This window comes from Dryobates pubescens, assembly GCF_014839835.1.
Source record: "Dryobates pubescens isolate bDryPub1 chromosome 38 unlocalized genomic scaffold, bDryPub1.pri SUPER_38_unloc_1, whole genome shotgun sequence".
Taxonomy (NCBI): Eukaryota; Metazoa; Chordata; class Aves; order Piciformes; family Picidae; genus Dryobates; species Dryobates pubescens.
This window is the reverse complement of record NW_026530684.1, coordinates 1,510-29,185: the sequence shown is the minus strand read 5'-3', so window position 1 is coordinate 29,185 and position 27,676 is coordinate 1,510. Positions and strand designations below refer to the sequence as shown.

General features: G+C 71.6%; 2 protein-coding genes and 1 long non-coding RNA gene across 3 annotated transcripts; 1 reads left to right on the top strand and 2 right to left on the bottom strand.

Moving 5' to 3' along the window:
- Positions 1-21: 21 nt before the first annotated feature.
- On the bottom strand, positions 22-11,817 carry RUVBL2 (RuvB like AAA ATPase 2). Its single transcript, XM_054179097.1, has 12 exons — positions 11,679-11,817; positions 11,029-11,158; positions 9,446-9,512; positions 8,875-8,981; positions 8,453-8,546; positions 6,157-6,280; positions 4,513-4,607; positions 4,315-4,433; positions 3,156-3,275; positions 2,950-3,079; positions 766-880; positions 22-47 (listed from the first exon to the last, which is right to left on the bottom strand). The coding sequence occupies exons 1-12, from the start codon at positions 11,806-11,808 to the stop codon at positions 22-24; spliced, it is 1,257 nt and encodes a 418-aa protein (XP_054035072.1). The 5' UTR covers positions 11,809-11,817.
- Positions 11,818-12,484: 667 nt separating this feature from the next.
- Positions 12,485-13,427, bottom strand: LOC128899582 (uncharacterized). The gene is made up of 3 exons (XR_008463148.1): positions 13,337-13,427; positions 12,703-12,751; positions 12,485-12,546 (listed from the first exon to the last, which is right to left on the bottom strand). It is a non-coding gene; the product is annotated as an uncharacterized LOC128899582 (long non-coding RNA).
- A 1,226-nt stretch (positions 13,428-14,653) lies between these two features.
- On the top strand, positions 14,654-26,997 carry LOC128899580 (glycogen [starch] synthase, muscle-like). The gene is made up of 10 exons (XM_054179096.1): positions 14,654-14,701; positions 15,764-15,884; positions 18,351-18,532; positions 19,391-19,582; positions 19,874-20,059; positions 20,608-20,752; positions 21,580-21,697; positions 22,068-22,188; positions 23,053-23,159; positions 26,923-26,997. Exons 2-10 carry the CDS (start codon positions 15,767-15,769, stop codon positions 26,984-26,986), a joined length of 1,233 nt encoding a protein of 410 aa, XP_054035071.1. The 5' UTR covers positions 14,654-14,701; positions 15,764-15,766; the 3' UTR covers positions 26,987-26,997.
- The last annotated feature ends 679 nt before the right edge of the window (positions 26,998-27,676 follow it).

Below are 27,676 nucleotides of genomic sequence, written 5' to 3'. Positions count from 1 at the left end.
ATGGGAGGGGGCGTGGTCGCGTCACGGCGTCTCCATTGATTCAGCCTCTGTGGAGGGAAGGGGGCGGGGGGGGGGAGGGTCACCAGTGGCCACCAGTATGGACCCGGCGGCCTCCCGGTTCCCTGCCCTGGCCTCCCACAGCCTCCCCTGCGCCCCCAGGCCCTTAGCCCCTCCCAGTCCCTCCCTAGCCCCTCCCACTCATCCCAGTCCCCTCCCTAGCCCCTCCCTATCCCCTCCCACTCCTCCCAGTCCCTCCCACTCCTCCCAGTCCCTCCCACTCCTCCCAGTCCCTCCCACTCATCCCAGTCCCCTCCCTAGCCCCTCCCTAGCCCCTCCCACTCCTCCCAGTCCCTCCCTAGTCCCCTCCCAGTCCCTCCCTATCCCCTCCCAGTCCCTCCCTATCCCCTCCCAGTCCCTTCCACTCCTCCCAGTCCCTCCCACTCCTCCCAGTCCCTCCCTATCCCCTCCCAGTCCCTTCCACTCCTCCCAGTCCCTCCCTATCCCCTCCCAGTCCCTCCCTATCCCCTCCCAGTCCCCTCCTATCCCCTCCCCAGTCCCTCCCACTCCTCCCAGTCCCTCCCACTCCTCCCAGTCCCTCCCACTCCTCCCAGTCCCTCCCTATCCCCTCCCAGTCCCTCCCTATCCCCTCCCACTCCCCTCCCACTCCCTCGCCCCTCCCACTCCCCTCCCTAGCCCCTCCCAGTCCCTTCCACTCGCTCCCACTCCCCCCCCACTCCCACTCCCCCCTGCCCCCGGGGTGCTGACTCAGCTCGTTGAAGAGGAAGGCCTCCTGGTACTCCCTCATGTACTGCGTGGAGCGAGACTCGTCCAGGAACAGGGAGTAGACTCTCTTGATGTCCTCCACCTGCACCTCCGAGCCCTGGGGCCCAACGTTCAGAGGGGGATCCCCAGGGCCCCTCCTGGCCCCCCGGCCTCCCCCAGCTCCAGAGACCCTCTCCTCAAACCCCCTCCCCCAGGAGCTGCTCAGTGTCCTGCACCTGCGGCTGAGCCCCCCAGAACTGAGGGGGGGAGGTCCCAGAATCTGCCCCCATGCTGCCCCCATCCTGTATCCTATCTGCCCCCATCCTGCCCCCCATCCTGTATCCTATCTGCCCCCATCCTGCCCCCCATCCTGTATCCTATCTGCCCCCATCCTGCCCCCCATCCTGTATCCTATCTGCCCCCATGCTGCCCCCATCCTGTACCCTATCTGCCCCCATTCTGCCCCCTTCCTGTACCCTATCTGCCCCCATCCTGCCCCCATGCTGCCCCCATCCTGTATCCTATCTGCCCCCATCCTGCCCCCCATCCTGTACCCTATCTGCCCCCATCCTGCCCCCTCCTGCCCCCCATCCTGTATCCTATCTGCCCCATCCTGCCCCTATGCTGCCCCCCATCCTGTACCCTATCTGCCCCCATGCTGCCCCCCATCCTGTATCCTATCTGCCCCCATCCTGCCCCCCATCCTGTATCCTATCTGCCCCATTCTGCCCCTATGCTGCCCCCCATCCTGTACCCTATCTGCCCCCATCCTGCCCCCATGCTGCACCCTATCTGCCCCCATCCTGCCCCCATCCTGTACCCTATCTGCCCCCATCCTGTACCCTATCTGCCCCCATCCTGCCCCCCATCCTGTACCCTATCTGCCCCCATCCTGTACCCTATCTGCCCCCATCCTGCCCCCCATCCTGTACCCATCCTGCCCCCCATCCTGTACCCTATCTGCCCCCATCCTGCCCCCCATCCTGTACCCATCCTGCCCCCCATCCTGTACCCTATCTGCCCCCATGCTGCCCCCCATCCTGTACCCTATCTGCCCCCATCCTGTACCCTATCTGCCCCCATCCTGTATCCTATCTGCCCCCATCCTGCCCCCTCCTGCCCCCCATCCTGTACCCTATCTGCCCCCATCCTGTACCCTATCTGCCCCCATCCTGCCCCCCATCCTGTACCCATCCTGCCCCCCATCCTGTACCCTATCTGCCCCCATCCTGCCCCCATGCTGCCCCCATCCTGTACCCTATCTGCCCCCATCCTGCCCCCATGCTGCCCCCATCCTGTATCCTATCTGCCCCCATCCTGCCCCCTCCTGCCCCCCATCCTGTATCCTATCTGCCCCATCCTGCCCCTATGCTGCCCCCCATCCTGTACCCTATCTGCCCCCATCCTGTACCCTATCTGCCCCCATGCTGCCCCCATGCTGCCCCCATCCTGTATCCTATCTGCCCCCATCCTGTACCCATCCTGCCCCCCATCCTGTACCCTATCTGCCCCCATCCTGCCCCCATGCTGCCCCCATCCTGTATCCTATCTGCCCCCATCCTGCCCCCCATCCTGTATCCTATCTGCCCCCATCCTGCCCCCTCCTGCCCCCCATCCTGTATCCTATCTGCCCCCATCCTGCCCCTATGCTGCCCCCCATCCTGTACCCTATCTGCCCCCATCCTGTACCCTATCTGCCCCCATCCTGCCCCCATCCTGTACCCTATCTGCCCCCATGCTGCACCCTATCTGCCCCCATCCTGCCCCCATCCTGTACCCTATCTGCCCCCATGCTGCACCCTATCTGCCCCCATCCTGCCCCCATCCTGTACCCTATCTGCCCCCATGCTGCCCCCCATCCTGTACCCTATCTGCCCCCATCCTGCCCCCCATCCTGTACCCATCCTGCCCCCCATCCTGTACCCTATCTGCCCCCATGCTGCCCCCCATCCTGTACCCTATCTGCCCCCATCCTGTACCCTATCTGCCCCCATGCTGCCCCCCCATCCTGTACCCTATCTGCCCCCATGCTGCCCCCCATCCTGTACTCATCCTGCCCCCCATCCTGTACCCTATCTGCCCCCATGCTGCTCCCCATCCTGTACCCTATCTGCCCCCACCCTGCCCCCATGCTGCCCCCATCCTGTACCCTCTCTGCCCCCACCCTGTCCCCCTCCCCTGCCCCACCTTCCTCTTCCTGGCCACCAGGCTGGCGGCGGTGATCAGCTGGATGGCGTAGCGCAGGGAGGTCTCCAGCCCGATGCGGGTCAGCACCGCGTAGGCGTCGTCGCTCATCTCCACGTCCTCCTCCTCGCACCTGCGGCAGCGGCGCTCAGCGGGGCGGGGCCGGGGCGGGGCCGGCCCGGGGAGGGGGCGGGGGGGGCGCCTCCCACCTGATCTTGAGGATCTGTTTGGTCTCCTTGTCGCTGTAGGGCGCGGTGGAGATGATCAGCAGCCGGTCCAGCAGGTCGATGGGCAGCCCGTGGGGGCTCTGGTAGTTGGTGCCCCGGATCCTGCAGCGGGCAGGGGGCACAGGCGGCTCGGGGGCGGCTCGGGGGCAATCCAGGGGCAATCCAGGGGCAGCTCAGGGGCAATCCAGGGGCGGCTCTGGGGCGGCTCAGGGGCAGCTCAGGGGCAATCCAGGGGCGGCTCTGGGGCGGCTCGGGGGCAATCCAGGGGCGGCTCTGGGGTGGCTCGGGGGCAATCCTGGGGCGGCTCTGGGGCAGCTCAGGGGCAATCCAGGGGCGGCTCTGGGGCAGCTCGGGGGCAGCTCGGGGGCAATCCAGGGGCGGCTCTGGGGCAGCTCGGGGGCGGCTCGGGGGCAATCCAGGGGGCGGCTCGGGGGCAATCCAGGGGCGGCTCTGGGGCAATCCAGGGGCGGCTCTGGGGTGGCTCGGGGGCAGCTCAGGGGCAATCCAGGGGCGGCTCTGGGGTGGCTTGGGGGCAATCCAGGGGCGGCTCTGGGGCGGCTCGGGGGCAGCTCAGGGGCAATCCAGGGGCGGCTCTGGGGCAGCTCGGGGGCGGCTCGGGGGCGGCTCGGGGGCAATCCAGGGGCGGCTCGGGGGCAATCCAGGGGCAGCTCAGGGGCAATCCAGGGGCGGCTCTGGGGCGGCTCGGGGGCAGCTCAGGGGCAATCCAGGGGCGGCTCTGGGGCAGCTCGGGGGCGGCTTGGGGGCGGCTCGGGGGCAATCCAGGGGCGGCTCAGGGGCAATCCAGGGGCGGCTCTGGGGCGGCTCAGGGGCAATCCAGGGGCGGCTCTGGGGCGGCTCAGGGGCAGCTCAGGGGCAATCCAGGGGCGGCTCTGGGGCGGCTCGGGGGCAGCTCAGGGGCAATCCAGGGGCGGCTCTGGGGCGGCTCGGGGGCAGCTCGGGGGCGGCGGTGAAGGGGTCAGGAGGCTCAGGGGCAGCTATGGGGGGCTTGGGGGGGTCAGGAGGCTCAGGGGCAGCTATGGGGGGCTTGGGGGGGTCAGGAGGCTCAGGGGCAGCTGTGGGGGGTTTGGGGGGTCAGGAGGCTCGGGTCAGCCGTGGGGGTCCCGGGGGGGGCTGCCAGCACCTGGTGATGCCTCTGTTGGTGGCCATGATGAGCACCGGGGCCATGTCGCTCTCCAGGGCGCGGTTCAGGAAGGAGAAGCACTCGATGTCCAGCATGTGAACCTCGTCAATGAACAGCACCTGGGGGGCAGGAGGGGGCTTGTGGGGGGCTCCAGGTGGGGTTGAAGGAGCTGAAGGGGGGGTCTCTGGGGGGCCTCACCCCGGGGATGACGTCGGCTTTGCCTTCCTCCCTCCACTCGGCCACCTTGGCGTTGATCTGCTCCCGGACCTCCGCCTTGATCTCCCCGGTGTCGCCTGGGGCAGCAGGCAGGGGGCTCAGGGGGAGGGGCAGGGACTTTGGGGGGCATTGGGGGGAGGTTGGGGGGGGTTGGGAGGGGCTGGGAGGAGCTTTGAGGGGGTTATGGAGAGGTTGACAGCGGGTCTGGGAGGCCTGGGGGTGGTTAGAAGGGGCTGGGAGGGGCCTTGGGGTTCCTGAGGGCAGTTCTGGGGGCTCTGGGGCCAGTTATGGGGCAGGAGGGGGCACTTAGGGGGCAGGGAGGTGTAGGCAAGCCCAGCATAAGGAAGCCATGGGCTGGGAAGGAGCAATCTGGGGACTCCAGAAGCAGCTGGGAGGCAGATATGGGGCAGGAAGGGGCACTTAGGGGGCAAGCAGGGCACCTGGGGGGCAGATATGAGGCAGGAAGGGGCATGCAGGGCGCAAGCAGGGCACTTGGGGGTCAGATATGGGACAGGGAGGGGCACTTAGGGGGCAAGCAAGGCACTTGGGGGGCAGATATGAGGCAGGAAGGGGCACGTAGTGGGCAAGCAGGGCACTTGGGGGCAGATATGGGACAGGGAGGACCCTTGTGGGGCAGGAGGGGGCACTTGGGGGGCAGGGAGGTGTAGCCAAGCCCAGCAGGAGGAAAACCTGGGCTGGGAAGGAGCCATGTGGGGGCTGCAGGGGCAGCTCTGGGGTGGCTGCGGGGCAGCTGTGGGGCTGCAGGGGTGGCTGTGGGGCGGCTGCAGGGTTGCAGGGGCGGCCGTGGGGCAGCTGCAGGGCTGCAGGGGCGGCCGTGGGGCAGCTGCAGGGCTGCAGGGGCGGCTGCGGGGCGGCGGCGGGGCTGCAGGGGTGGCTGCGGGGTGGCTGTGGGGCGGCTGTGGGGCTGCAGGGGTGGCTGCGGGGTGGCTGCGGGGTGGCTGCGGGGCTGCAGGGGGCGGCTGCGGGGCGGCGGCGGGGCTGCAGGGGTGGCTGCGGGGTGGCTGCGGGGCGGCTGTGGGGCTGCAGGGGCGGCTGCGGGGCGGCGGCGGGGCTGCAGGGGCAGCTCTGGGGCGGCTGCGGGGCTGCAGGGGCGGCCTGCGGGGCGGCTGCGGGGCGGCTGCGGGGCTGCAGGGGTGGCTGCGGGGTGGCTGTGGGCTGCAGGGGTGGCTGCGGGGTGGCTGCGGGGCGGCTGTGGGGCTGCAGGGGTGGCTGCGGGGTGGCTGCGGGGCGGCTGTGGGGCTGCAGGGGCGGCTGCGGGGCTGCAGGGGCGGCGGCGGGGTGGCTGCGGGGCTGCAGGGGCAGCTCTGGGGCGGCTGCGGGGCGGCTGTGGGGCTGCAGGGGCGGCTGCGGGGCGGCTGCGGGGCTGCAGGGGCGGCGGCGGGGCTGCAGGGGCGGCTGCGGGGCGGCTGTGGGGCTGCAGGGGTGGCTGCGGGGCTGCAGGGGCAGCTCTGGGGCGGCTGCGGGGCTGCAGGGGCGGCGGCAGGGCTGCAGGGGCAGCTGTGGGGGCAGCTGTGGGGCGGCTGCGGGGCTGCAGGGGCGGCTGTGGGGCAGCTGTGGGGCGGCTGCGGGGCAGCTGGGGGCTGTGGGGCGGCTGCGGGGCGGTACCCGAGAAGAGCGCCAGGAAGCCCTGGGTGCGGCTGTTGATGACGTCGATCTCGTGCAGCGACACCGTGTGCACCACCTCCTTCCGCTTCTGCAGCTCCCCGTCCGGGCACTGCACGAACTTGGTCTGTGGGGGGCAGGGGCGAGGGGCGGCGAGGAGGGGGTCAGAGGCAGCCCGAGCCTCCCCCTGCCCCCCAGCCGCCCCCCTCTGCCACCCTAGGGTATCCCTCTGCCACCCTAGGGTATCCCTCTGCCACCCTTTCATATCCCTATGGTCTCCCTCTGCCCCAATCCGGTCTTCCTCTGCCCCTCTCCAGTCTCCCCCAGCCCCGCTCCGGTCTCCCCCTGCCCCCCTCTGCCCCGCTCCGGTCTCCCCCCGCCCCTCTCCTGTCTCCCCCCGCCCCGCTCCAGTCTCCCCCCGCCGCCGCTCCAGTCTCCCCCGCCCCGCTCCTGTCCTCCCCCCGCCCCCTCCTCCAGTCTCCCCCGCCCCGCTCCAGTCTCCCCCCGCCCCTCTCCAGTCTCCCCCCGCCCCTCTCCTGTCTCCCCCCGCCCCGCTCCGGTCTCCCCCCCGCCCCTCTCCTGTCTCCCCCCGCCCCTCTCCTGTCTCCCCCCGCCCCTCTCCAGTCTCCCCCCGCCCCTCTCCAGTCTCCCCCCGCCCCGCTCCGGTCTCCCCCCGCCCCTCTCCTGTCTCCCCCCGCCCCGCTCCAGTCTCCCCCCGCCCCGCTCCAGTCTCCCCCCGCCCCTCTCCGGTCTCCCCCCGCCCCTCTCCTGTCTCCCCCCGCCCCTCTCCTGTCTCCCCCCGCCCCGCTCCTGTCTCCCCCGCCCCGCTCCAGTCTCCCCCCGCCCCTCTCCTGTCTCCCCCCGCCCCGCTCCTGTCTCCCCCCGCCCCCGCTCCTGTCTCCCCCCGCCCCTCTCCTGTCTCCCCCGCCCCACTCCAGTCTCCCCCCGCCCCTCTCCTGTCTCCCCCCGCCCCCGCTCCGGTCTCCCCCCGCCCCCTCTCCTGTCTCCCCCGCCCTCTCCTGTCTCCCCCGCCCCCTCTCCAGTCTCCCCCCGCCCCTCTCCTGTCTCCCCCGCCCCTCTCCAGTCTCCCCCCGCCCCTCTCCTGTCTCCCCCCGCCCCTCTCCTGTCTCCCCCCGCCCCCGCTCCAGTCTCCCCCCGCCCCTCTCCTGTCTCCCCCCCGCCCCGCTCCAGTCTCCCCCCGCCCCGCTCCAGTCTCCCCCCGCCCCTCTCCTGTCTCCCCCCGCCCCCGCTCCAGTCTCCCCCCGCCCCGCTCCAGTCTCCCCCCCGCCCGCTCCCAGTCTCCCCCCGCCGCTCTCCTGTCTCCCCCCGCCCCGCTCCGGTCTCCCCCCCGCCCCTCTCCTGTCTCCCCCCGCCCCTCTCCTGTCTCCCCCCGCCCCGCTCCTGTCTCCCCCCGCCCCGCTCCAGTCTCCCCCCGCCCCTCTCCTGTCTCCCCCCCGCCCCTCTCCTGTCTCCCCCCCGCCCCGCTCCAGTCTCCCCCCGCCCCGCTCCTGTCTCCCCCCGCCCCGCCTCCTGTCTCCCCCCGCCCCGCTCCGGTCTCCCCCCGCCCCTCTCCTGTCTCCCCCCGCCCCTCTCCTGTCTCCCCCCCGCCCCGCTCCAGTCTCCCCCCGCCCCGCTCCAGTCTCCCCCCGCCCCTCTCCTGTCTCCCCCCGCCCCTCTCCTGTCTCCCCCCGCCCCGCTCCTGTCTCCCCCCGCCCCGCTCCAGTCTCCCCCCGCCCCGCTCCTGTCTCCCCCCGCCCCCTCTCCTGTCTCCCCCCCGCCCCGCTCCTGTCTCCCCCCCGCCCCTCTCCTGTCTCCCCCCGCCCCGCTCCTGTCTCCCCCCGCCCCGCTCCAGTCTCCCCCCGCCCCGCTCCTGTCTCCCCCCGCCCCGCTCCAGTCTCCCCCCGCCCCGCTCCAGTCTCCCCCCCGCCCCGCTCCTGTCTCCCCCCGCCCCTCTCCTGTCTCCCCCCGCCCCTCTCCTGTCTCCCCCCGCCCCGCTCCAGTCTCCCCCCGCCCCGCTCCAGTCTCCCCCCGCCCCTCTCCTGTCTCCCCCCGCCCCGCTCCAGTCTCCCCCCGCCCCTCTCCGGTCTCCCCCCGCCCCGCTCCAGTCTCCCCCCGCCCCTCTCCTGTCTCCCCCCGCCCCTCTCCTGTCTCCCCCCGCCCCGCTCCAGTCTCCCCCCGCCCCTCTCCTGTCTCCCCCCGCCCCTCTCCGGTCTCACCCCGCCCCGCTCCGGTCTCCCCCCGCCCCGCTCCTGTCTCCCCCCGCCCCGCTCCTGTCTCCCCCCGCCCCGCTCCGGCGCACCTGGGAGCCCATGGCGTCGTAGTCCCGTGCCCGGGTGAAGGAGCGGCCGAGCTTGGAGATCTTGCCCGTGGCCTTGTCGATGGTGATCACGTCCCTGGCAAGCAGCACAGCTTTGGCCCTGGGGTCCCCCTGCCGCTGGGGGGTCCCCCCCAGGGCTCTCTGCCCTTCTTTCCAGCTCTCCTCATCTAGCTTTGGGCCCCCCCGACCTCATGTTGGCCTCCTCCAGGCCCCATGTGGAGGCCTTGCTGCCCACATCCAGCTGTTTGGGAGTCCCTTCATCCCAGCTCAAGCTCCTCAAGCCCCATCTGGGGCTCCCAGCCCCCACTTTGAGCTCCTCTTGCCCTGTTTGGATGACCATTTTGAGCTCCCTGACCTGACCCCCACCTCCCTCGCCCTAGCTTGGGGTCCCCCCCCCGACTCACCCTGCCTGCACCTTCTCCTTGGTTAGAGACTCGATCATCTTGGTGCCCAGGTCGTAAATGGTCTCCATCTCTGTGGTCTTCAGGGTCAGCTTCCCCACCTTGGTGCCCTGGGGGGAGCATGTTGGGGTGCCCTGAACGCTTTTGGGGTGCCCTGAGCACTCCTGGGGTGCCCTGAGGCCTTTGGGAGGGTTTTGGGGGCGCTCCAGCCCACTCTGAGCAGTTCTGGGGAGAGGCTTTGACCCTTTTTGAAGTCCTCTGAGAGACTTCTGAGGCCCTGGAGAGGCCTGGGGGGGTTAGGGGTGCTCTGAGCAGTGCTGGGGTACCCCAAGGAGCTTTGGAGGTGCCCCCAGGATTTTGGGGGACCCTGAGGTGACTTGAGGGTTACTTTGAAGCGGTCTGGGGGCACGTTGAAGGATTCAGGAGGCCTCAAGGCCACTTTGGGCCATCCCGAGGTGCTCCTGCAGCCCCCTGAGGCACTGTGGGGTACCCGGGAGGAGCCTGGGGCTCGGGGGCAGGGTTTGGGGTGCTGTGCTGCCTTTGGGGGTGCTCCTGGGGGGCTGGGGCCTCTCACCGTGCCGCTGGCTGGCCGATCGATCTGGATCTCCACCACCTCCCCCTCGATGATCTCCGCTTCCTCCCTAGGAGCAGGCGCCCCCCAGCGGCCTCAGCGGGGCGTGGGGGCAGGGCACCCCCAGAGGGGGCACCCCTGGGGGGGGGGGGCAGGGCAGCCTGGGGGCTCACCCTGGGGGGCAGGGCAGCCCAGGGGGGGTCACCCCTAGGGGCAGAGGCAGGGGCAGGGCAGCCCCAGGAAGGGGGGGGGCAGGGCAGCCCGGGGGGGGCAGGGTGGGGGCAGGGCAGCCTGGGGGTCACCCCAGGGGGGCAGGGTGGGGGCAGGGCAGCCCGGGGGGGGCAGGGTGGGGGCAGGGCAGCCCAGGAGTCACCCCAGGGGGGCAGGGTGGGGGCAGGGCAGCCCGGGGGTCACCCCAGGGGGGGCAGGGTGGGGGCAGGGCAGCCCAGGAGTCACCCCAGGGGGGGCAGGGGGGGGGGCAGGGCAGCCCGGGGGTCACCCCAGGGGGGGCAGGGTTGGGGCAGGGCAGCCCAGGAGTCACCCCAGGGGGGGCAGGGGGGGGGCAGGGCAGCCCAGGGGTCACCCCAGGGGGGGCAGGGTGGGGGCAGGGCAGCCCGGGGGTCACCCCAGGGGGGGCAGGGTGGGGGCAGGGCAGCCCGGGGGTCACCCCAGGGGGAGCAGGGTTGGGGCAGGGCAGCCCGGGGGTCACCCCAGGGGGGGCAGGGGGGGGGCAGGGCAGCCCGGGGGTCACCCCAGGGGGGCGGGGGGGGGGCAGGGCAGCCCGGGGGTCACCCCAGGGGGGGCAGGGTGGGGGCAGGGCAGCCCAGGAGTCACCCCAGGGGGGGCAGGGTGGGGGCAGGGCAGCCCGGGGGTCACCCCAGGGGGGGCAGGGTGGGGGCAGGGCAGCCCGGGGGTCACCCCGGGGGGGCAGGGTGGGGGCAGGGCAGCCCAGGGGTCACCCCAGGGGGGCGGGGGGGGTGCAGGGCAGCCCAGGGGTCACCCCGGGGGGGGCAGGGTGGGGGCAGGGCAGCCCGGGGGTCACCCCAGGGGGGGCCGGGTGGGGGCAGGGCAGCCCCGGGGTCACCCCGGGGGGGCAGGGTGGGGGCAGGGCAGCCTGGGGGTCACCCCAGGGGGGCGGGGGGGGGGGCAGGGCAGCCCAGGGGTCACCCCGGGGGGGCAGGGTGGGGGCAGGGCAGCCTGGGGTCCCCCCAGGGGGCAGGGTGGGGGCAGCCCGGGGGTCACCCTGGGGGGGCAGGGTGGGGGCAGCCCGGGGTCCCCGGGGGGGCAGGGTGGGGGCAGCCCGGGGGTCACCCCAGGGGGCAGGGTGGGGGCAGCCCGGGGGTCACCCCGGGGGGGCAGGGTGGGGGCAGCCCGGGGGTCACCCCGGGGGGGCAGGGGGGGGGCAGCCCGGGGGTCACCCCGGGGGGGCAGGGGGGGGGCAGCCCGGGGGTCACCCCGGGGGGGCAGGGGGGGGGCAGCCCGGGGCTCACCCCGGGGGGGCAGGGGGGGGGCAGCCCGGGGGTCACCCCGGGGGGGCAGGGTGGGGGCAGCCTGGGGTCCCCGGGGGGGCAGGGCGGGCTGCTCACTTGATGCGCACGCCGATGGAGCGGCGGAAGGCCTGGGTGAGAGCCTCGGTGCGACTCATCTCCAGCGAGAAGATCTCGCTGCCGGCGATGGCGGTGAAGGGCGTGTCGGCACCCAGCGCCTGCGCCATGCCTGCGGGGGGCGCCGCAGCCTCGGGGCCTGCACCGCGCCGCCCCGGGGCCGCCGCGCCCCGCCTCGGGGGTCCCTGACCCTGCTTTGGGGCTCCCTCTGCCCTGCTCTGAGGACCCCACCCCAGGCTCCCTCCATTTTGGGGCTCCCCCTCCTCACTTTCTGGGTGGCCCCATCTCAATTCTGGGCTCCCCCTCCTCGTTCCTGGCCTCCTTCTGGCCCCTTCCCCCAGCCCCATTTCGAGGCTCCTCCTCCCCCCCCCCAAAAGCTCCCCCAGCTCCCAGCCGCCTCCCCCCACGCTCGTGGGGCACCCCTGGGGGCCGGGGGGTGCCGGGGGGGTGCCCCTGGGGGCTGGGGGTGCCAGGGCGGTGCCAGGGGCTGCCGGGGGGTGCAGGGGGGTGCCCCAGGGGGTGCCAGGGAGGTGCCCCTGGGGGCTGGGGGGTGCCAGGGGATGCTGGAGGGTGCCCCTGGGGGCCGGGGGGTGCCAGGGGGTGCCGGGGGGGGTGCCGACCCGGGTGCCCACCCATGGCTATGGCGGTCTTGCCGGTGCCGGGCTGGCCGGCGATCAGCACGGCCCTGCCCGCGATCTTGCCCTCCTTGATCATCTCCAGGATGACTCCGGCCGCCCGGCGAGCTGCCAGCTGCCCGACCATGCCCTGCGACACCTGGGGGGCAGGGGGCTCGTGGGGGGCTCGGCCCCAACCTTTGCCTTCTGCGTTCGGAAGTGCCGCAGCCCCGCCCCGAGGAGCCCCCCGAGCCCGCGGCAGCCGCCCAGGAGCTCGGGACCCTCCCGGGACCGCCCCGTGGCCTTGACCCCCCGCCTCAGAAGGAAGCCCCCGCCCGCGGGCCCCCCCCCAGTACAAACCCCCCCACCATGGGACCCCCCCAGGACCCCTCAACAGGAGCTCCCCCACCTCCAAGACCTGCCCAGGACCTCCAATATGAGCCCACTCCTCCCCCCCTTTGGGACCCCTAGTAGGAACACCCCCACCACTGGAACCCCCCCTGGACCCCCTAAAATCCTCAGACACCCCCCCAGGACACGGCCCCCCCCCCCCCCCGGGACCCCCGTGGGACCCCCCCTAGAAATTCTGAGACTCTCCCCCCATAGGACCCCCCAAGGCCACTGCGAATGCTCCCAGCAAACCCTCCCCAACCTTAGGACCCCTGCAAGCCCATATCCCCACCTTGATCCTGAGCCCCTCCCCCCCAGGAGCCCCTCCCCACTCACAAGCCCCCCCCCAACCCCCTCTCTCCTTTTCCCCATACATTCCTCCCCCCTCAGACCAATAAAAATCCCCCCAGGACCCCCCCGGGGGGACTCCCCCCCCTTACCTGCCGTGGTTCCAAGGCATCATCCAAGCCCAGGCCTCGAATGTGGGAGTGGGCACCTGGGGGGGGCGAAAAGGGGGGGTTCAGCCTCTCCTAGCTGGGCTGAGCCCCCTCCTCGGGGACAGAGACACCCCCAAGTGGGGCTTAGCCCCCCCCAGGACGGCGGGGAGGGGGTGGGGGGTGCCTGAGCGGAGCTGGGGTCCCCCCCGGCTCACCGATGCGCTCGATCCTGGTCACGTCCCGGACCTCAGGCACCTTGGTGGTCTGGGGGCACAAAACGTGGGGAGGGGGCTGTCAGGGACCCCAGAGTGCACGCACCACTCCCCCCTCCAGCTCAGCACCCCAGGGCTGTCCCCCCCTTCCCGAAGCAGTCCCCCCGAAGCTTTCCCACCCCATTTATTCTGCCCATAAGAGCACCTTCAGGTGCCCCCCGTCCCCTCCCCAGGGCCCCCCCAAACCCCTTCAGAACCCCCAATCCCCCTCCAGGACCCCCCCAAACCCCTTCAGAACCCCCAATCCCCCCCCCCCAGGACCCCCAGGATGCCCCCAAACCCCTTCAGAAGCCCAAATCCCTCCCCAGGACCCCCCCGACTCCCTCACATCCATCTCACGACACCTCCCCCCCATCCACTCAAGACCCTCCCCACATCCCCTCAGGACCCCCCCAGGCTCTTCCCGACCCACTCAGGACGCGCCCGGACCCCCTCAGATGCCCCTCACGACCCCTCCCACCCCCTCCAGCCTCCCCAAACTCCTCAGGACGCCCCCAGACCCCCTCCTGGCCCCTTCACGACCCCTCCCATCTCCCCCAGGACCCCCGGAGGCCGCTGCCCCCCCCCGGCCCCGCACCGCCGTTGCCATGGTTGCCTCGCGCGGCCCTCGCGGCTCTCTGCTGCCGCGCGCCGGAAGTGGCTCGGGGCGGGAACCGGAAATAGGCAGGCGGCTGCAGGCCGCTCTGGCAGCGCGTCTCGATGGTGCCGTGGAGGTCCTCCAGGAACTGCGCCAGCTCAGGGACAGGGCTGGGCCCCACAGATTGACCCACAGCCCAGTGTGTGCCCCACAGCCTGCCCCACAGCCTGCCCTGTGCCCCATAGCTGCCCCGTGCTCCATGGCTGCCCCACAGCCTGCCCCGTGCCCCATGGCTGCCCTACAGCCTGCCCCACAGCCTGCCCTGTGCCCCATAGCTGCCCCACAGCCTACCCTGTGCTCCACAGCCTGCCCCGTGCCCCATAGCTGCCCTACAGCTTGCCCCACAGCCTGCCCTGTGCCCCATAGCTGCCCCACAGCCTACCCTGTGCTCCACAGCCTGCCCCGTGCCCCATAGCTGCCCTACAGCCTGCCCCACAGCCTGCCCTGTGCCCCATAGCTGCCCCACAGCCTACCCTGTGCCCCATAGCTGCCCCGTGCCCCATAGCTGCCCCACAGCCTGCCCCACAGCCTGCCCTGTGCCCCATAGCTGCCCCACAGCCTACCCTGTGCTCCACAGCCTGCCCTGTGCCCCATAGCTGCCCCACAGCCTGCCCTGTGCCCCATAGCTGCCCCGTGCCCCATAGCTGCCCCACAGCCTGCCCTGTGCCCCATAGCTGCCCCACAGCCTACCCTGTGCTCCACAGCCTGCCCCGTGCCCCATAGCTGCCCCACAGCCTGCCCTGTGCCCCATAGCTGCCCCGTGTCCCATAGCTGCCCCACAGCCTGCCCTGTGCCCCATAGCTGCCCCACAGCCTGCCCCACAGCCTGCCCTGTGCCCCATAGCTGCCCCACAGCCTACCCTGTGCTCCACAGCCTGCCCCGTGCCCCATAGCTGCCCCACAGCCTGCCCTGTGCCCCATAGCTGCCCCGTGTCCCATAGCTGCCCCACAGCCTGCCCCACAGCCTGCCCTGTGCCCCATAGCTGCCCCACAGCCTACCCTGTGCTCCACAGCCTGCCCCGTGCCCCATAGCTGCCCCACAGGCTGCCCCATAGCCATCCCTCAGCCCCACCCTGTCCCCTAACCTGCCCCACACCGCCTTCCATCCCCTCCCCCATTGCGGACCCCCCCTCGCCGCCATCGCCCCTTTAAGAGCCCTCTCCCCACCCCCCAACACGTGCGCCTCTCCCCCCCTCCCCCCTCCCCTTCGTGCCTTCTCAGCCAATCAGCGCTCGGCGGGGCGGGGCCGAGGCGCGACGGGGGGCGGGAGGGGTCATTCCGCGATCAGCTGCGGGAGCGCGGGGAGGTGAGGGGGGGGGGGGCTTCAAATGGGACCCTCTGGGATCCCCCCAAAAGTTGGGACCCCCCCGGAAAAGTTGGGACCTCCCCTAGCGGGGGGCGGGGGGGAGGTCCCCGTTAGGGAGGGTCCTGGGGGGGGCTTTTGATTGGCCTAGGGGCTCGGCGGGGGGGTGTCATTGGGGGGGTGTCATTGGGGGGGTTATGGGCTGGGGGGTGTCCTGGGAGTGTGCAAAAGGTGGGGAGGGGTCCGGGGGGGGTCCTATAGTGGTCTAGGGGTAGCCCATGGGAGGAGTCTCAGAAGTTTTAAGGGGGGGGCAGGGAGTTGTGAGAGATTCCGGGGGGGTCCTAAGGGTGGGAAGGGGGCGGAGGGGGGGTGGGTGTTCTAAAGCGGGCGGGGGGGTCCCATGGAAGGTCCTCAACCTTTGAGAGGGGGGTGAGGGCGGGGGGGTCGTCAGGTGGTCCTCAGGGTGCTTGGGGAGGCTCCTAAATGTGGGCGGGGGTCGTTGGGGGGGGGTCGTTGGGGTCTGGGGGGGTGCCAAGGGGGGGGGGGGGGGCTCCTCGAGTGGCCCGGGGCGGGGGCAATGCCCATGGTGGGGGGGCACAAAGTTCTGGGGAGGGGTTTTGGGGGGGTGGTTGAGGTGCTTGGGAGGGTCCCAAGAGTGGGAGGGGCTGATGGCGGGGGGGGGGGGGCCCTTAAGATTCTAAGGGGGGGTTGTAGGGGGGGTCCCAGGGTTGAGAGGCAGCATCGCGGATGGGGGGATGGGCTAGGGAGGGTCGCGGGCGAGGGCTTCTGGGGGGGGGAGCTCAAGGTTTTAAGGGGGTTGGGGGGGGTCCTGGGAGGGGGCATAGGAGATGGAGAGGGGGAGGTGCAACCCCCCCACACCCTCCTCCATTAGGGGCTTCTGTTTAACACTTGGGGGCTCCCTCTACAGACCTTGAGGCTCCCCTCTGCCTTTTCCATTCCTTGGGGGGACCCCCCCCCGCTGCTGGGGACCGTCCCCCTGGCTCGGGACCCCCCCCGCTGGGGACCCTCGCCCTGGCTCGGGACCCCGCGGCTGTGTGCCCGCAGGCGATGCCGCTGGCTCGCAGCGTCTCGGTGAGCTCCCTGCCGGGGCTGGAGGAGTGGGGGGGCCACGGCGCCCCCGAGAATGTCGTCCTGTTCGAGGTGGCCTGGGAGGTGGCCAACAAGGGTGAGCACCGCGGGGGCACCCCAGGAGCGCCCCCCCGCGCCCCCTCCCCGCCCCCCGGGTCCCCTTTTGGGGCTCCTCTCCCAGCCCTCAGCCCCTTTCTTCCCTGCCCCCTTTGGGGGGGCTGTCCCTGACCCTCCCCCTCCCCAAGCCTCCCGTGGGGTCCCCCCCAGCTCTCCTGGCTCCCCCTCCTGGCGAGGCTCCACCCCCTGAGCCCCCCCAAAACCAGGGCCCGGGGCTCCCATCATGTTTTGGGGGGGCTGGAACTCCCAGCATGCCCCCGGGTAGGGGTCAGGCCCCCTCCCCACCCCTGCCAAGGGCTTCTGGGATACATGGGGGCACCCCCAGTGCATTGTGGGGTACGGGGTGGGGGCTGGGGGGAGGGCACTGCCCCACCCCTCTCCCCCAGAGCATTGTGGGAGAGGGTGGGAGGGGTACCCCAGGGGGTGCTGGGGGGGGTGGGGGGGGGTGGCGCAGTGCATTATGGGATGTGCTGAGCCCTGGCTCAGGGGTGGCTTCCCCAGAGCATGCTGGGAAAGCGCTTCCCCAAGTGCATTATGGGATGTCATGTGCCACAGTGCATGCTGGGAAGACTCCCCGTCCCCCCTTTCCCCGTCCCCCCTTTCCCCGCCCCCCCCCCCCCCCCCCCAGCCTCACCACGTGCTGCAGGGAGCTGCTGCAGCCCCGCGGCGCTCCGGGACCCACGCGAGCCCCGGGGCATGCTGGGACGGCTGCAGAGCATTATGGGATGGCTGCAGGTTTGCTCTGCCGCAGTGCACCGTGGGTAACGCCGGCCCCGGGGCAGGCTGGGAGCATTGCTGCCGCAGTGCACCGTGGGTGACGCCCGCCCCGGGGCAGGCTGGGAGCATTGCTGCCGCAGTGCACCGTGGGTGACGCCGGCCCCGGGGCACGCTGGGAGCGGTGCTGCCGCAGTGCACCGTGGGTGACGCCGGCCCCGGGGCAGGCTGGGAGCATTGCTGCCGCAGTGCACCGTGGGTGACGCCGGCCCCGGGGCAGGCTGGGAGCATTGCTGCCGCAGTGCACCGTGGGTAACGCCGGCCCCGGGGCACGCTGGGAGCATTGCTGCCGCAGTGCACCGTGGGTGACGCCGGCCCCGGGGCACGCTGGGAGCATTGCTGCCGCAGTGCACCGTGGGTGACGCCGGCCCCGGGGCAGGCTGGGAGCATTGCTGCCGCAGTGCACCGTGGGTGACGCCGGCCCCGGGGCAGGCTGGGAGCATTGCTGCCGCAGTGCACCGTGGGTGACGCCGGCCCCGGGGCAGGCTGGGAGCATTGCTGCCGCAGTGCACCGTGGGTGACGCCGGCCCCGGGGCACGCTGGGAGCATTGCTGCCGCAGTGCACCGTGGGTAACGCCGGCCCCGGGGCAGGCTGGGAGCATTGCTGCCGCAGTGCACCGTGGGTGACTCTGGCCCCGGGGCACGCTGGGAGCATTGCTGCCGCAGTGCACCGTGGGTAACGCCGGCCCCGGGGCAGGCTGGGAGCATTGCTGCCGCAGTGCACCGTGGGTGACGCCGGCCCCGGGGCAGGCTGGGAGCATTGCTGCCGCAGTGCATCGTGGGTGACTCTGGCCCCGGGGCAGGCTGGGAGCATTGCTGCCGCAGTGCACCGTGGGTAATGCCGGCCCCGGGGCACGCTGGGAGCATTGCTGCCGCAGTGCACCGTGGGTAACGCCGGCCCCGGGGCAGGCTGGGAGCGGTGCTGCCGCAGTGCACCGTGGGTGACGCCGGCCCCGGGGCAGGCTGGGAGCATTGCTGCCGCAGTGCACCGTGGGTAACGCCGGCCCCGGGGCAGGCTGGGAGCATTGCTGCCGCAGTGCACCGTGGGTGACTCTGGCCCCGGGGCACGCTGGGAGCATTGCTGCCGCAGTGCACCGTGGGTAATGCCGGCCCCGGGGCAGGCTGGGAGCATTGCTGCCGCAGTGCACCGTGGGTAACGCCGGCCCCGGGGCAGGCTGGGAGCATTGCTGCCGCAGTGCACCGTGGGTAACGCCGGCCCCGGGGCAGGCTGGGAGCATTGCTGCCGCAGTGCACCGTGGGTAACGCCGGCCCCGGGGCAGGCTGGGAGCATTGCTGCCGCAGTGCACCGTGGGTAACGCCGGCCCCGGGGCAGGCTGGGAGCATTGCTGCCGCAGTGCACCGTGGGTGACGCCGGCCCCGGGGCAGGCTGGGAGCATTGCTGCCGCAGTGCACTGTGGGTAACGCCGGCCCCGGGGCAGGCTGGGAGCATTGCTGCCGCAGTGCACCGTGGGTGACTCTGGCCCCGGGGCAGGCTGGGAGCGGTGCTGCCGCAGTGCACCGTGGGTGACTCTGGCCCCGGGGCACACTGGGAGCATTGCTGCCGCAGTGCACCGTGGGTGACTCTGGCCCCGGGGCAGGCTGGGAGCGGTGCTGCCGCAGTGCACCGTGGGTGACGCCGGCCCCGGGGCACGCTGGGCCCTTTCCCCCGCAGTGGGAGGCATCTACACGGTGCTGCAGACCAAGGCCAGGATGACCGCGGATGAGTGGGGTGAGAGCTACGTGCTGGTGGGGCCCTACGTGGAGAGCAGCGTCCGCACCCAGGTGGAGCTGCTGGAGCCCCCCCAGCCTGCCCTGCGCCGCACCCTGGCTGCCATGAACGCCCAGGGCTGCAAGGTGAGCCCCCGGGGGGCACCCAAGGGGGTGGGAGGTACCCGGAGGGTGAAAGGAAGCTGTGGGTCAGGGAGTTGGTGGGGGGAGGGTACCCCTAGGCCCAGGAGGGAGCACCTATGGGTGGCAGTTGGGCACCCAGAGAGTACAGGGACCCCATGGGGGCACCCGTGTTGGGGGGGGCGTAGAGTGGGGACACTGTGGGGGCCAGGAGAAGCTGAGGGGAGGCTGGTGAAGAGGAGTTGAGAAATTTGGGGGGGGGCAAGTCCCAAGTGGGAGGGGGGGTGTCAGAGGGGGGCACCCTTGGGTGTCCAGCCTTGGCCCTCTCATGCACATCAGAGCCTGCTGGGTGCGGCCAAAGCGCTCTGGCTCCCCTCCCCCACCCCACGTGGGGGCTATTTTTAGCCCTCTGCCCCCCAGCTCATGTTTCCCTCCCCCTTCCCCTGCAAAGGTCACAGATTCCTCCCACCCCACCCCCCAAATGTGGGCCTGGGGGCCCCAGGAAGCGGGGAGGGGGGTAGGGACACGTGTTTGGGGTGTTCTGATCTCATTTGGGGGGACATTGGCCTTTTTTGGGGGGGTTCTGACCCAATATTTGGGAGTTCCTATTCAATTTGGGGTGCCCTGACCCGTTGCAGGGGTGTCTAAGCTCATTTCAGGGGTGCTTGGGGCCAGTTTGGGGGGGTTGACTCTTTTTGGGCTGTCATGACCCGTTTTGGGGCTCAGTTGAACCCTGGGTACTCAAGGGGAGCTCCTGATGGGGGTTTGGTGCCCCCAAAGCTCCCTTTGGAGCTCCAGGGTGGTGCTGGTGAGCCTTCTGGGGCCTCTGAAGGCTTGGGGGTCCCCCTTATCTTTGGGGTGCAGGTGCACTTTGGGCGCTGGCTGATCGAGGGGAGCCCTGCAGTGGTGCTGCTGGATGTGGGGGCCACGGCCTGGAGCCTGGAGAGGTGGAAGGGAGAGCTGTGGGAGAGCTGTGCCATAGGGGTGCCCTGGTACGACCGGGAGGCCAACGACGCAGTGCTCTTCGGCTTCCTCGTCGCCTGGTTCCTGGGGGAGGTGAGTTTTGGGGTGGCCCTGAGAGCTTTGGGGTCCCCAGGGTGGGGCTAGAGATCCCCAAGGGGGCTTGGAGAAGCTCAGAGAGGGTCGGAGGGTCCCTTGAGAGGGTTCGAGGGTTCCTCGGGGCGCTCTCTGGCTTCCTTGTCGCTTAGGAGTCCCCAGCAGGGTTTGGGGGTCCCCGGGGGCAGGCTGAGGTGGGGCTGGGCAGGGAGGTGGCGCCGGGAGGGGAGGCGGCGCCGGGGGGCGCTGCGGTGCCGCCGCTGAGCGCTCTGCCGCCCGGCGGGGGCGCAGTTCGCAGCGCAGAGCGAGGAGCCTCCCTTCATCGTGGGCCACTTCCACGAGTGGCTGGCGGGGCTGGGGCTGGTGCTGAGCCGCGCCCGCAGGCTGCCCGTGGCCACCATCTTCACCACCCACGCCACCCTGCTGGGCCGCTACCTCTGCGCCGGCAGCGTCGACTTCTACAACAACTTGCACAGCGTGAGCGCCGCCGGGGGGCGCCGCGGGGGCGTGGGGAGGGGGCCGGGGGAGGGGCAGGCCCTCAGGGCCCAGGTAGGCTCAGACCCAGTCAGGGGGTAGGGGGGAGGCAGTGTCTGGTAGGGTCTGGGGTCTGGGGAGGCGGCAGGGTGGGGCAGGGGCCGGGTGCCAGGGCGGTGGCTGGCGGGGGCTGGGTGCCAGGGCGGTGGCTGGCAGGGGTGTGGGCTGGGTGCCAGGGCGGTGGCTGGCAGGGGTGTGGGCTGGGTGCCAGGACGGTGGCCAGTGGGGGCAGGGGCTGGGTCCCAGGGCGGTGGCTGGCAGAGGCGGGGTCCTGGGGTGGTGGCTGGCAGGGGCGGGGTCCCGGGGTGGTGGCTGGCAGGGGCGGGTCTGAGGGCCGGGGTGGGGGCTGGTGGGGGCGGGGCAGGTCTGGGTGCCAGGGTGGGGGCTGGCAGGAGCAGGGTGGGGTGCTGGGGCGGGGGGGAGGCCGGGGGCCGGGGGCGGGGCCGGATGCCGGGGCGGGGCGGCGCGTGAGCGGCGCGGTGCCGGCGCAGTTCGACGTGGACAAGGAGGCCGGGGAGCGGCAGATCTACCACCGGTACTGCCTGGAGCGGGCGGCCGCGCACTGCGCCCACGTCCTGACCACCGTCTCCCACGTCACCGCCGCCGAGGCCGAGCACCTGCTCAAGCGCAAGCCTGGTGCGACGCGCGCGCCCCTGACCCCCCGGGCCCCGCCCACCCCGGGCACCGCCCCCCCGGGCACCACCCACCCCCCCGGCACTGCCCACCCCTGGGCACCGCCCACACCCCAAACAGGCACGGCCCCCCGAGGCACCACCCACCCCCAGGGCACCACCCACCCCCGGCCACCACCCACCCCAGGCACCACCCATCCCCATGGCCTCCCCCACCCCCAGGCACTGTCCCCAGCAGGCACTGCGCCCTCAGGCACCACCCACCCCAGGGCACCACCCACCCCAGGCACCACCCACCCCAGGGCACCACCCACCCCCGGGCACCACCCACCCCCAGGGCCTCCCCCACCCCCGGGCACTGTCCCCAGCAGGCACTGCACCCTCAGACACCACCCAGCCCAGGCACCACCCATCCCCATGGCCTCCCCCACCCTCAGGCACTGCCCCCAGCAGGCACCGCGCCCTCAGGCACCACCCACCCCAGGCACCACCCACCCCAGGGCACCACCCACCCCCGGGCACCACCCACCCCCAGGGCCTCCCCCACCCCCGGGCACCACCCACCCCCAGGCACTGCCCCGCCCAGGGCCTCACCCACCCCTGGGCACTGCCCCCCCCGGGCACCACCCCCCAGGGCGCCACCCACCCCCAGGGCACCGCCCCCCCCAGGCACCACCCCCAGGCACTGCCCCCCTCAGGGCACCCCAGCGCCTCCAGCGGGACCCCCTGGGAGCAGCCCGGCAGCCCCGGGGCGCCCCCACGCCGCCCCGCAGGCCGCGGCGGCGCCGCAGGAGCCGGGGCCCCGCCCTGAGCGCGGCTCTGCGCCCCCAGACCTGGTGACGCCCAACGGGCTGAACGTGCGCAAGTTCTCGGCCATGCACGAGTTCCAGAACCTGCACGCGCAGAGCAAGGCGCGCGTCCAGGAGTTCGTCCGCGGACACTTCTACGGGTGCGGCCCCGCCCCGCCCCGCCCCGCCCCGCCCCGGCGGCAGGCAGGGGCTCGGCGCCACAGCGGCCCCGGGCGCATGGGGTGCAGGGGGAGCTGGGGGTCCCTGGGGGGGTTTTGGGGGTGCTGAGGGGGAGTTGGGGGTCCCCAGGGAGGGGTTTGGGGGTGCTGAGGGGGAGTTGGGGGTCCCCAGGAGTGCCCCGGGGGTGGTTTGGGGCGGTCTGGAGGGATCTCGGTGGAGCTGATGGTGGAGCAGAAGCCTTGGGGAGGGCTGGGGAGGGGCTCTGGGGGTCCCTGGGGAGGGCCAGGGAGGGGCTCTGGGGGTGCCTGGGGAGGGTCTGGGGGCACTGACCAGCTCTGGGGCCCTCCCCAGGCACCTGGACTTCGACCTGGACAAGACTCTGTTCTTCTTCATCGCCGGCCGCTACGAGTTCTCCAACAAGGGAGCTGACATCTTCCTGGAGGCCCTGGCCAGGCTCAACTACCTGCTCAGGGTGGGCGCCGGGGGGCGCCGGGGGGCGCAGGGGGGCGCTGCAGGGAGTCTAGGGGACTGTAGGGAGCGTTGGGGGAAACCTGGGGGGGGGCTGGGAGGAGCGTTGGGGAGGGCTGGGGGGGCACAGGGAGGACATCCTGGCGAGCCTCTGGCGCCCCCCGGCGGCCGTGCCCCCCGTGACACTGCGGCGCCCCCTGCTGGCCGTGCCCCCCGTGACGCTGCGGCGCCCCCTGCTGGCCGTGCCCCCCGTGACGCTGCGGCGCCCCCTGCTGGCCGTGCCCCCCGTGACACTGCGGCGCCCCCTGCTGGCCGTGCCCCCCGTGACGCTGCGGCGCCCCCCTGCTGGCCGTGCCCCCCGTGACGCTGCGGCGCCCCCTGCTGGCCGTGCCCCCCATGACACTGCGGCGCCCCCTGCTGGCCGTGCCCCCCGTGACGCTGCGGCGCCCCCTGCTGGCCGTGCCCCCCGTGACGCTGCGGCGCCCCCTGCTGGCCGTGCCCCCCGTGACGCTGCGGCGCCCCCTGCTGGCCGTGCCCCCATGACGCTGCGGCGCCCCCTGCTGGCCGTGCCCCCCGTGACACTGCGGCGCCCCCTGCTGGCCGTGCCCCCCGTGACGCTGCGGCGCCCCCTGCTGGCCGTGCCCCCATGACACTGCGGCGCCCCCTGCTGGCCGTGCCCCCTGTGACGCTGCGGCGCCCCCTGCTGGCCGTGCCCCCTGCTGGCCGTGCCCCCATGACACTGCGGCGCCCCCTGCTGGCCGTGCCCCCGTGACGCTGCGGCGCCCCCTGCTGGCCGTGCCCCCCGTGACGCTGCGGCGCCCCCTGCTGGCCGTGCCCCCCGTGACGCTGCGGCGCCCCCTGGCGGCAGGTGAACGGCAGCGAGGTGACCGTGGTGGCCTTCTTCATCATGCCGGCCAGGACCAACAACTTCAACGTGGAGTCCCTCAAGGGCCAGGCCGTGCGCAAGCAGCTCTGGTGAGGACCCCCGGGGCCCTCCCGGCGGCCCCAGGGAGCCCAAAGTGTCCCCAAGGAGCCCTAAGTGCCCCCAGGGAGCCCAAAATGCCCCCAGGGAGCCCCAAAGTGCCCCCAAGGAGCCCCAAAGTGCCCCCAGGGAGCCCCAAAGTGTCCCCAGAGAGCCCAAAGTGCCCCCAGGGAGCCCAAAGTGTCCCCAGAGAGCCCCAAAGTGCCCCCAGGGAGCCCAAAGTGCCCCCAGGGAGCCCCAAAGTGCCCCCAGGGAGCCCCAAAGTGTCCCCAGGGAGCCCAAAGTGTCCCCAGGGAGCCCCAAAGTGCCCCCAGGGAGCCCCAAAGTGTCCCCAGAGAGCCCAAAGTGCCCCCAGGGAGCCCCAAAGTGCCCCCAGGGAGCCCAAAGTGTCCCCAGAGAGCCCAAAGTGTCCCCAGGGAGCCCAAAGTGCCCCCAGGGAGCCCCAAAGTGCCCCCAGGGAGCCCAATGTGACCCCAAGGAGCCCCAAAGTGCCCCCAGGGAGCCCAAAGTGTCCCCAAGGAGCCCCAAAGTGCCCCCAGGGAGCCCCAAAGTGCCCCCAGGGAGCCCAAAGTGTCCCCAAGGAGCCCAAAGTGTCCCCAAGGAGCCCCAAAGTGCCCCCAGGGAGCCCAAAGTGTCCCCAAGGAGCCCCAAAGTGCCCCCAGGGAGCCCCAAAGTGCCCCCAGGGAGCCCAAAGTGTCCCCAAGGAGCCCAAAGTGCCCCCAGGGAGCCCCAAAGTGCCCCCAGGGAGCCCAAAGTGTCCCCAGGGAGCCCCAAAGTGTCCCCAGGGAGCCCCAAAGTGCCCCCAGGGAGCCCCAAAGTGTCCCCAAGGAGCCCCAAAGTGTCCCCAGGGAGCCCCAAAGTGCCCCCAGGGAGCCCCAAAGTGTCCCCAGGGAGCCCAAAGTGTCCCCAGGGAGCCCCAAAGTGCCCCCAGGGAGCCCCAAAGTGTCCCCAGAGAGCCCAAAGTGCCCCCAGGGAGCCCAAAGTGTCCCCAGAGAGCCCCAAAGTGCCCCCAGGGAGCCCAAAGTGCCCCCAGGGAGCCCCAAAGTGCCCCCAGGGAGCCCCAAAGTGTCCCCAGGGAGCCCAAAGTGTCCCCAGGGAGCCCCAAAGTGTCCCCAGGGAGCCCAAAGTGTCCCCAGAGAGCCCAAAGTGCCCCCAGGGAGCCCCAAAGTGCCCCCAGGGAGCCCAAAGTGTCCCCAGAGAGCCCAAAGTGTCCCCAGGGAGCCCAAAGTGCCCCCAGGGAGCCCCAAAGTGCCCCCAGGGAGCCCAATGTGACCCCAAGGAGCCCCAAAGTGCCCCCAGGGAGCCCAAAGTGTCCCCAAGGAGCCCCAAAGTGCCCCCAGGGAGCCCCAAAGTGCCCCCAGGGAGCCCAAAGTGTCCCCAAGGAGCCCAAAGTGTCCCCAAGGAGCCCCAAAGTGCCCCCAGGGAGCCCAAAGTGTCCCCAAGGAGCCCCAAAGTGCCCCCAGGGAGCCCCAAAGTGCCCCCAGGGAGCCCAAAGTGTCCCCAAGGAGCCCAAAGTGCCCCCAGGGAGCCCCAAAGTGCCCCCAGGGAGCCCAAAGTGTCCCCAAGGAGCCCAAAGTGCCCCAGGGAGCCCCAAAGTGCCCCCAGGGAGCCCCAAAGTGTCCCCAAGAAGCCCAAAGTGTCCCCAGGGAGCCCCAAAGTGTCCCCAGGGAGCCCTAAGTGTCCCCAGGGAGCCCCAAAGTGTCCCCAGGGAGCCCCAAAGTGTCCCCAAGGAGCCCTAAGTGTCCCCAGGGAGCCCAAGGGTCCCCAGGGAGCCCAAAGTGTCCCCAAGGAGCCCCAAAGTGTCCCCAGGGAGTCCCAAAGTGTCCCCAGGGAGCCCCAAAGTGTCCCCAGGGAGCCCTAAGTGTCCCCAGGGAGCCCAAGGGTCCCCAAGGAGCCCCAAAGTGCCCCCAGGGAGCCCAAAGTGTCCCCAAGGAGCCCCAAAGTGCCCCCAGGGAGCCCCAAAGTGTCCCCAGGGAGCCCCAAAGTGCTCCCAGGGAGCCCCAAAGTGTCCCCAGGGAGCCCCAAAGTGCCCCCAGGGAGCCCAAAGTGTCCCCAAGGAGCCCCAAAGTGTCCCCAGGGAGCCCCAAAGTGTCCCCAGGGAGCCCTAAGTGTCCCCAGGGAGCCCAAGGGTCCCCAGGGAGCCCCAAAGTGCCCCCAGGGAGCCCAAAGTGTCCCCAAGGAGCCCCAAAGTGCCCCCAGGGAGCCCCAAAGTGCCCCCAGGGAGCCCAAAGTGTCCCCAGGGAGCCCAAAGTGTCCCCAAGGAGCCCCAAAGTGCCCCCAGGGAGCCCCAAAGTGCCCCAGGGAGCCCAAAGTGTCCCCAGGGAGCCCAAAGTGCCCCCAGGGAGCCCAAAGTGCCCCCAGGGAGCCCAAAGTGTCCCCAGGGAGCCCCAAAGTGCCCACAGGGAGCCCAAAGTGTCCCCAAGGAGCCCCAAAGTGTCCCCAGGGAGCCCCAAAGTGCCCCCAGAGAGCCCAAAGTGTCCCCAGGGAGCCCCAAAGTGTCCCCAGGGAGTCCCAAAGTGTCCCCAGGGAGCCCCAAAGTGTCCCCAGGGAGCCCCAAATTGTCCCCAGGGAGTCCCAAAGTGCCCCCAGGGAGCCCCAAAGTGTCCCCAGGGAGCCCCAAAGTGCCCCCAGGGAGCCCAAAGTGCCCCCAGGGAGCCCAAAGTGTCCCCAGGGAGCCCTAAGTGTCCCCAGGGAGCCCAAAAGTGTCCCCAGGGAGCCCAAGGGTCCCCAGGGAGCCCCAAAGTGCCCCCAGGGAGCCCAAAAGTGTCCCCAGGGAGCCCCAAAGTGTCCCCAGGGAGCCCAAAGTGTCCCCAGGGAGCCCCAAAGTGCCCCCAGGGAGCCCAAAGTGTCCCCAGGGAGCCCCAAAGTGCCCCCAGGGAGCCCCAAAGTGCCCCCAGGGAGCCCCAAAGTGCCCCCAGGGAGCCCAAAGTGTCCCCAAGGAGCCCCAAAGTGCCCCAAGGAGCCCCAAAGTGTCCCCAAGGAGCCCCAAAGTGCCCCCAGGGAGCCCCAAAGTGCCACCAGGGAGCCCCAAAGTGCCCCCAGGGAGCCCAAAGTGTCCCCAAGGAGCCCCAAAGTGCCCCCAGGGAGCCCAAAGTGTCCCCAAGGAGCCCCAAAGTGCCCCCAGGGAGCCCAAAGTGTCCCCAAGGAGCCCCAAAGTGCCCCCAGGGAGCCCCAAAGTGCCCCCAGGGAGCCCCAAAGTGCCACCAGGGAGCCCCAAAGTGCCCCCAGGGAGCCCAAAGTGTCCCCAAGGAGCCCCAAAGTGCCCCCAGGGAGCCCAAAGTGTCCCCAAGGAGCCCCAAAGTGCCCCCAGGGAGCCCAAAGTGTCCCCAAGGAGCCCCAAAGTGCCCCCAGGGAGCCCAAAGTGTCCCCAAGGAGCCCCAAAGTGCCCCCAGGGAGCCCCAAAGTGTCCCCAGGGAGCCCCAAAGTGCCCTCAGGGAGCCCAAAGTGCCCCCAGGGAGCCCAAAGTGTCGCCAGGGAGCCCAAAGTGTCCCCAAGGAGCCCCAGAGTGTCCCCAGGGAGCCCCAAAGTGTCCCCAGGGAGCCCAGAAACATCCTTGGGGACCCCAAAATGCCCCCAGGGACCCAAATCCCCTCCAGGACCCTCCCCAGGGTCCTAAATCCCACTCCCTCCAGGACCCACCCAAATCCTCCAGGGGCATCCCCAGGGTCCCAAATTCCCCCAGGGAGCCCTGGACCCCCCCTGAACCCCCAGGGCTGCCCAGCCCCCCGGCTGTGACCCCCCTGCTTTGCCCCCCAGGGACACAGCCAACGCCGTCAAGGAGAAGTTTGGGAAGAAGCTCTATGAGTCCCTGCTGGTGTAAGCCGCTGGGGGGCGCTGCGGGGCGCTGCCTGGGCCGTGCTGGCATGGGCTGGGCTGCACTGGGCCCTGCTGGAATGGACTGGGCTGGGCTGGACTAGACTGGGCTGGACTGGTCCATACTGGGCTGGGCTGGACTGGGCTGGATTGGTCCATACTGGGCTGGACTGGTCCATGCTGGTCCATACTGGACTGGTCTGGTCCATACTGGGCTGGACTGGTCCATGCTGGTCCATACTGGACTGGTCTGGTCCATACTGGGCTGGACTGGTCCATGCTGGGCTGGACTGGGCTGGACTGGTCCATGCTGGGCTGGGCTGGACTGGGCTGGTCCATGCTGGTCCATACTGGGCTGGACTGGTCCATGCCGGGCTGGACTGGGCTGGGCTGGTCCATACTGGGCTGGACTGGTCCATGCTGGGATGGACTGGGTTGGACTGGGCCATGCTGGGCTGGACTGGTCCATACTGGGCTGGACTGGGCCATGCTGGGCTGGACTGGGCTGGACTGGTCCATACTGGGCTGGACTGGGCTGGACTGGTCCATACTGGGCTGGACTGGGCCATGCTGGGCTGGACTGGGCTGGACGGGTCCATACTGGGCTGGACTGGGCCATGCTGGGCTGGACTGGGCTGGACTGGGCTGAACTGGGCTGGACTGGGCTGAACTGGGCTGGACTGGGCTGGACTGGGCT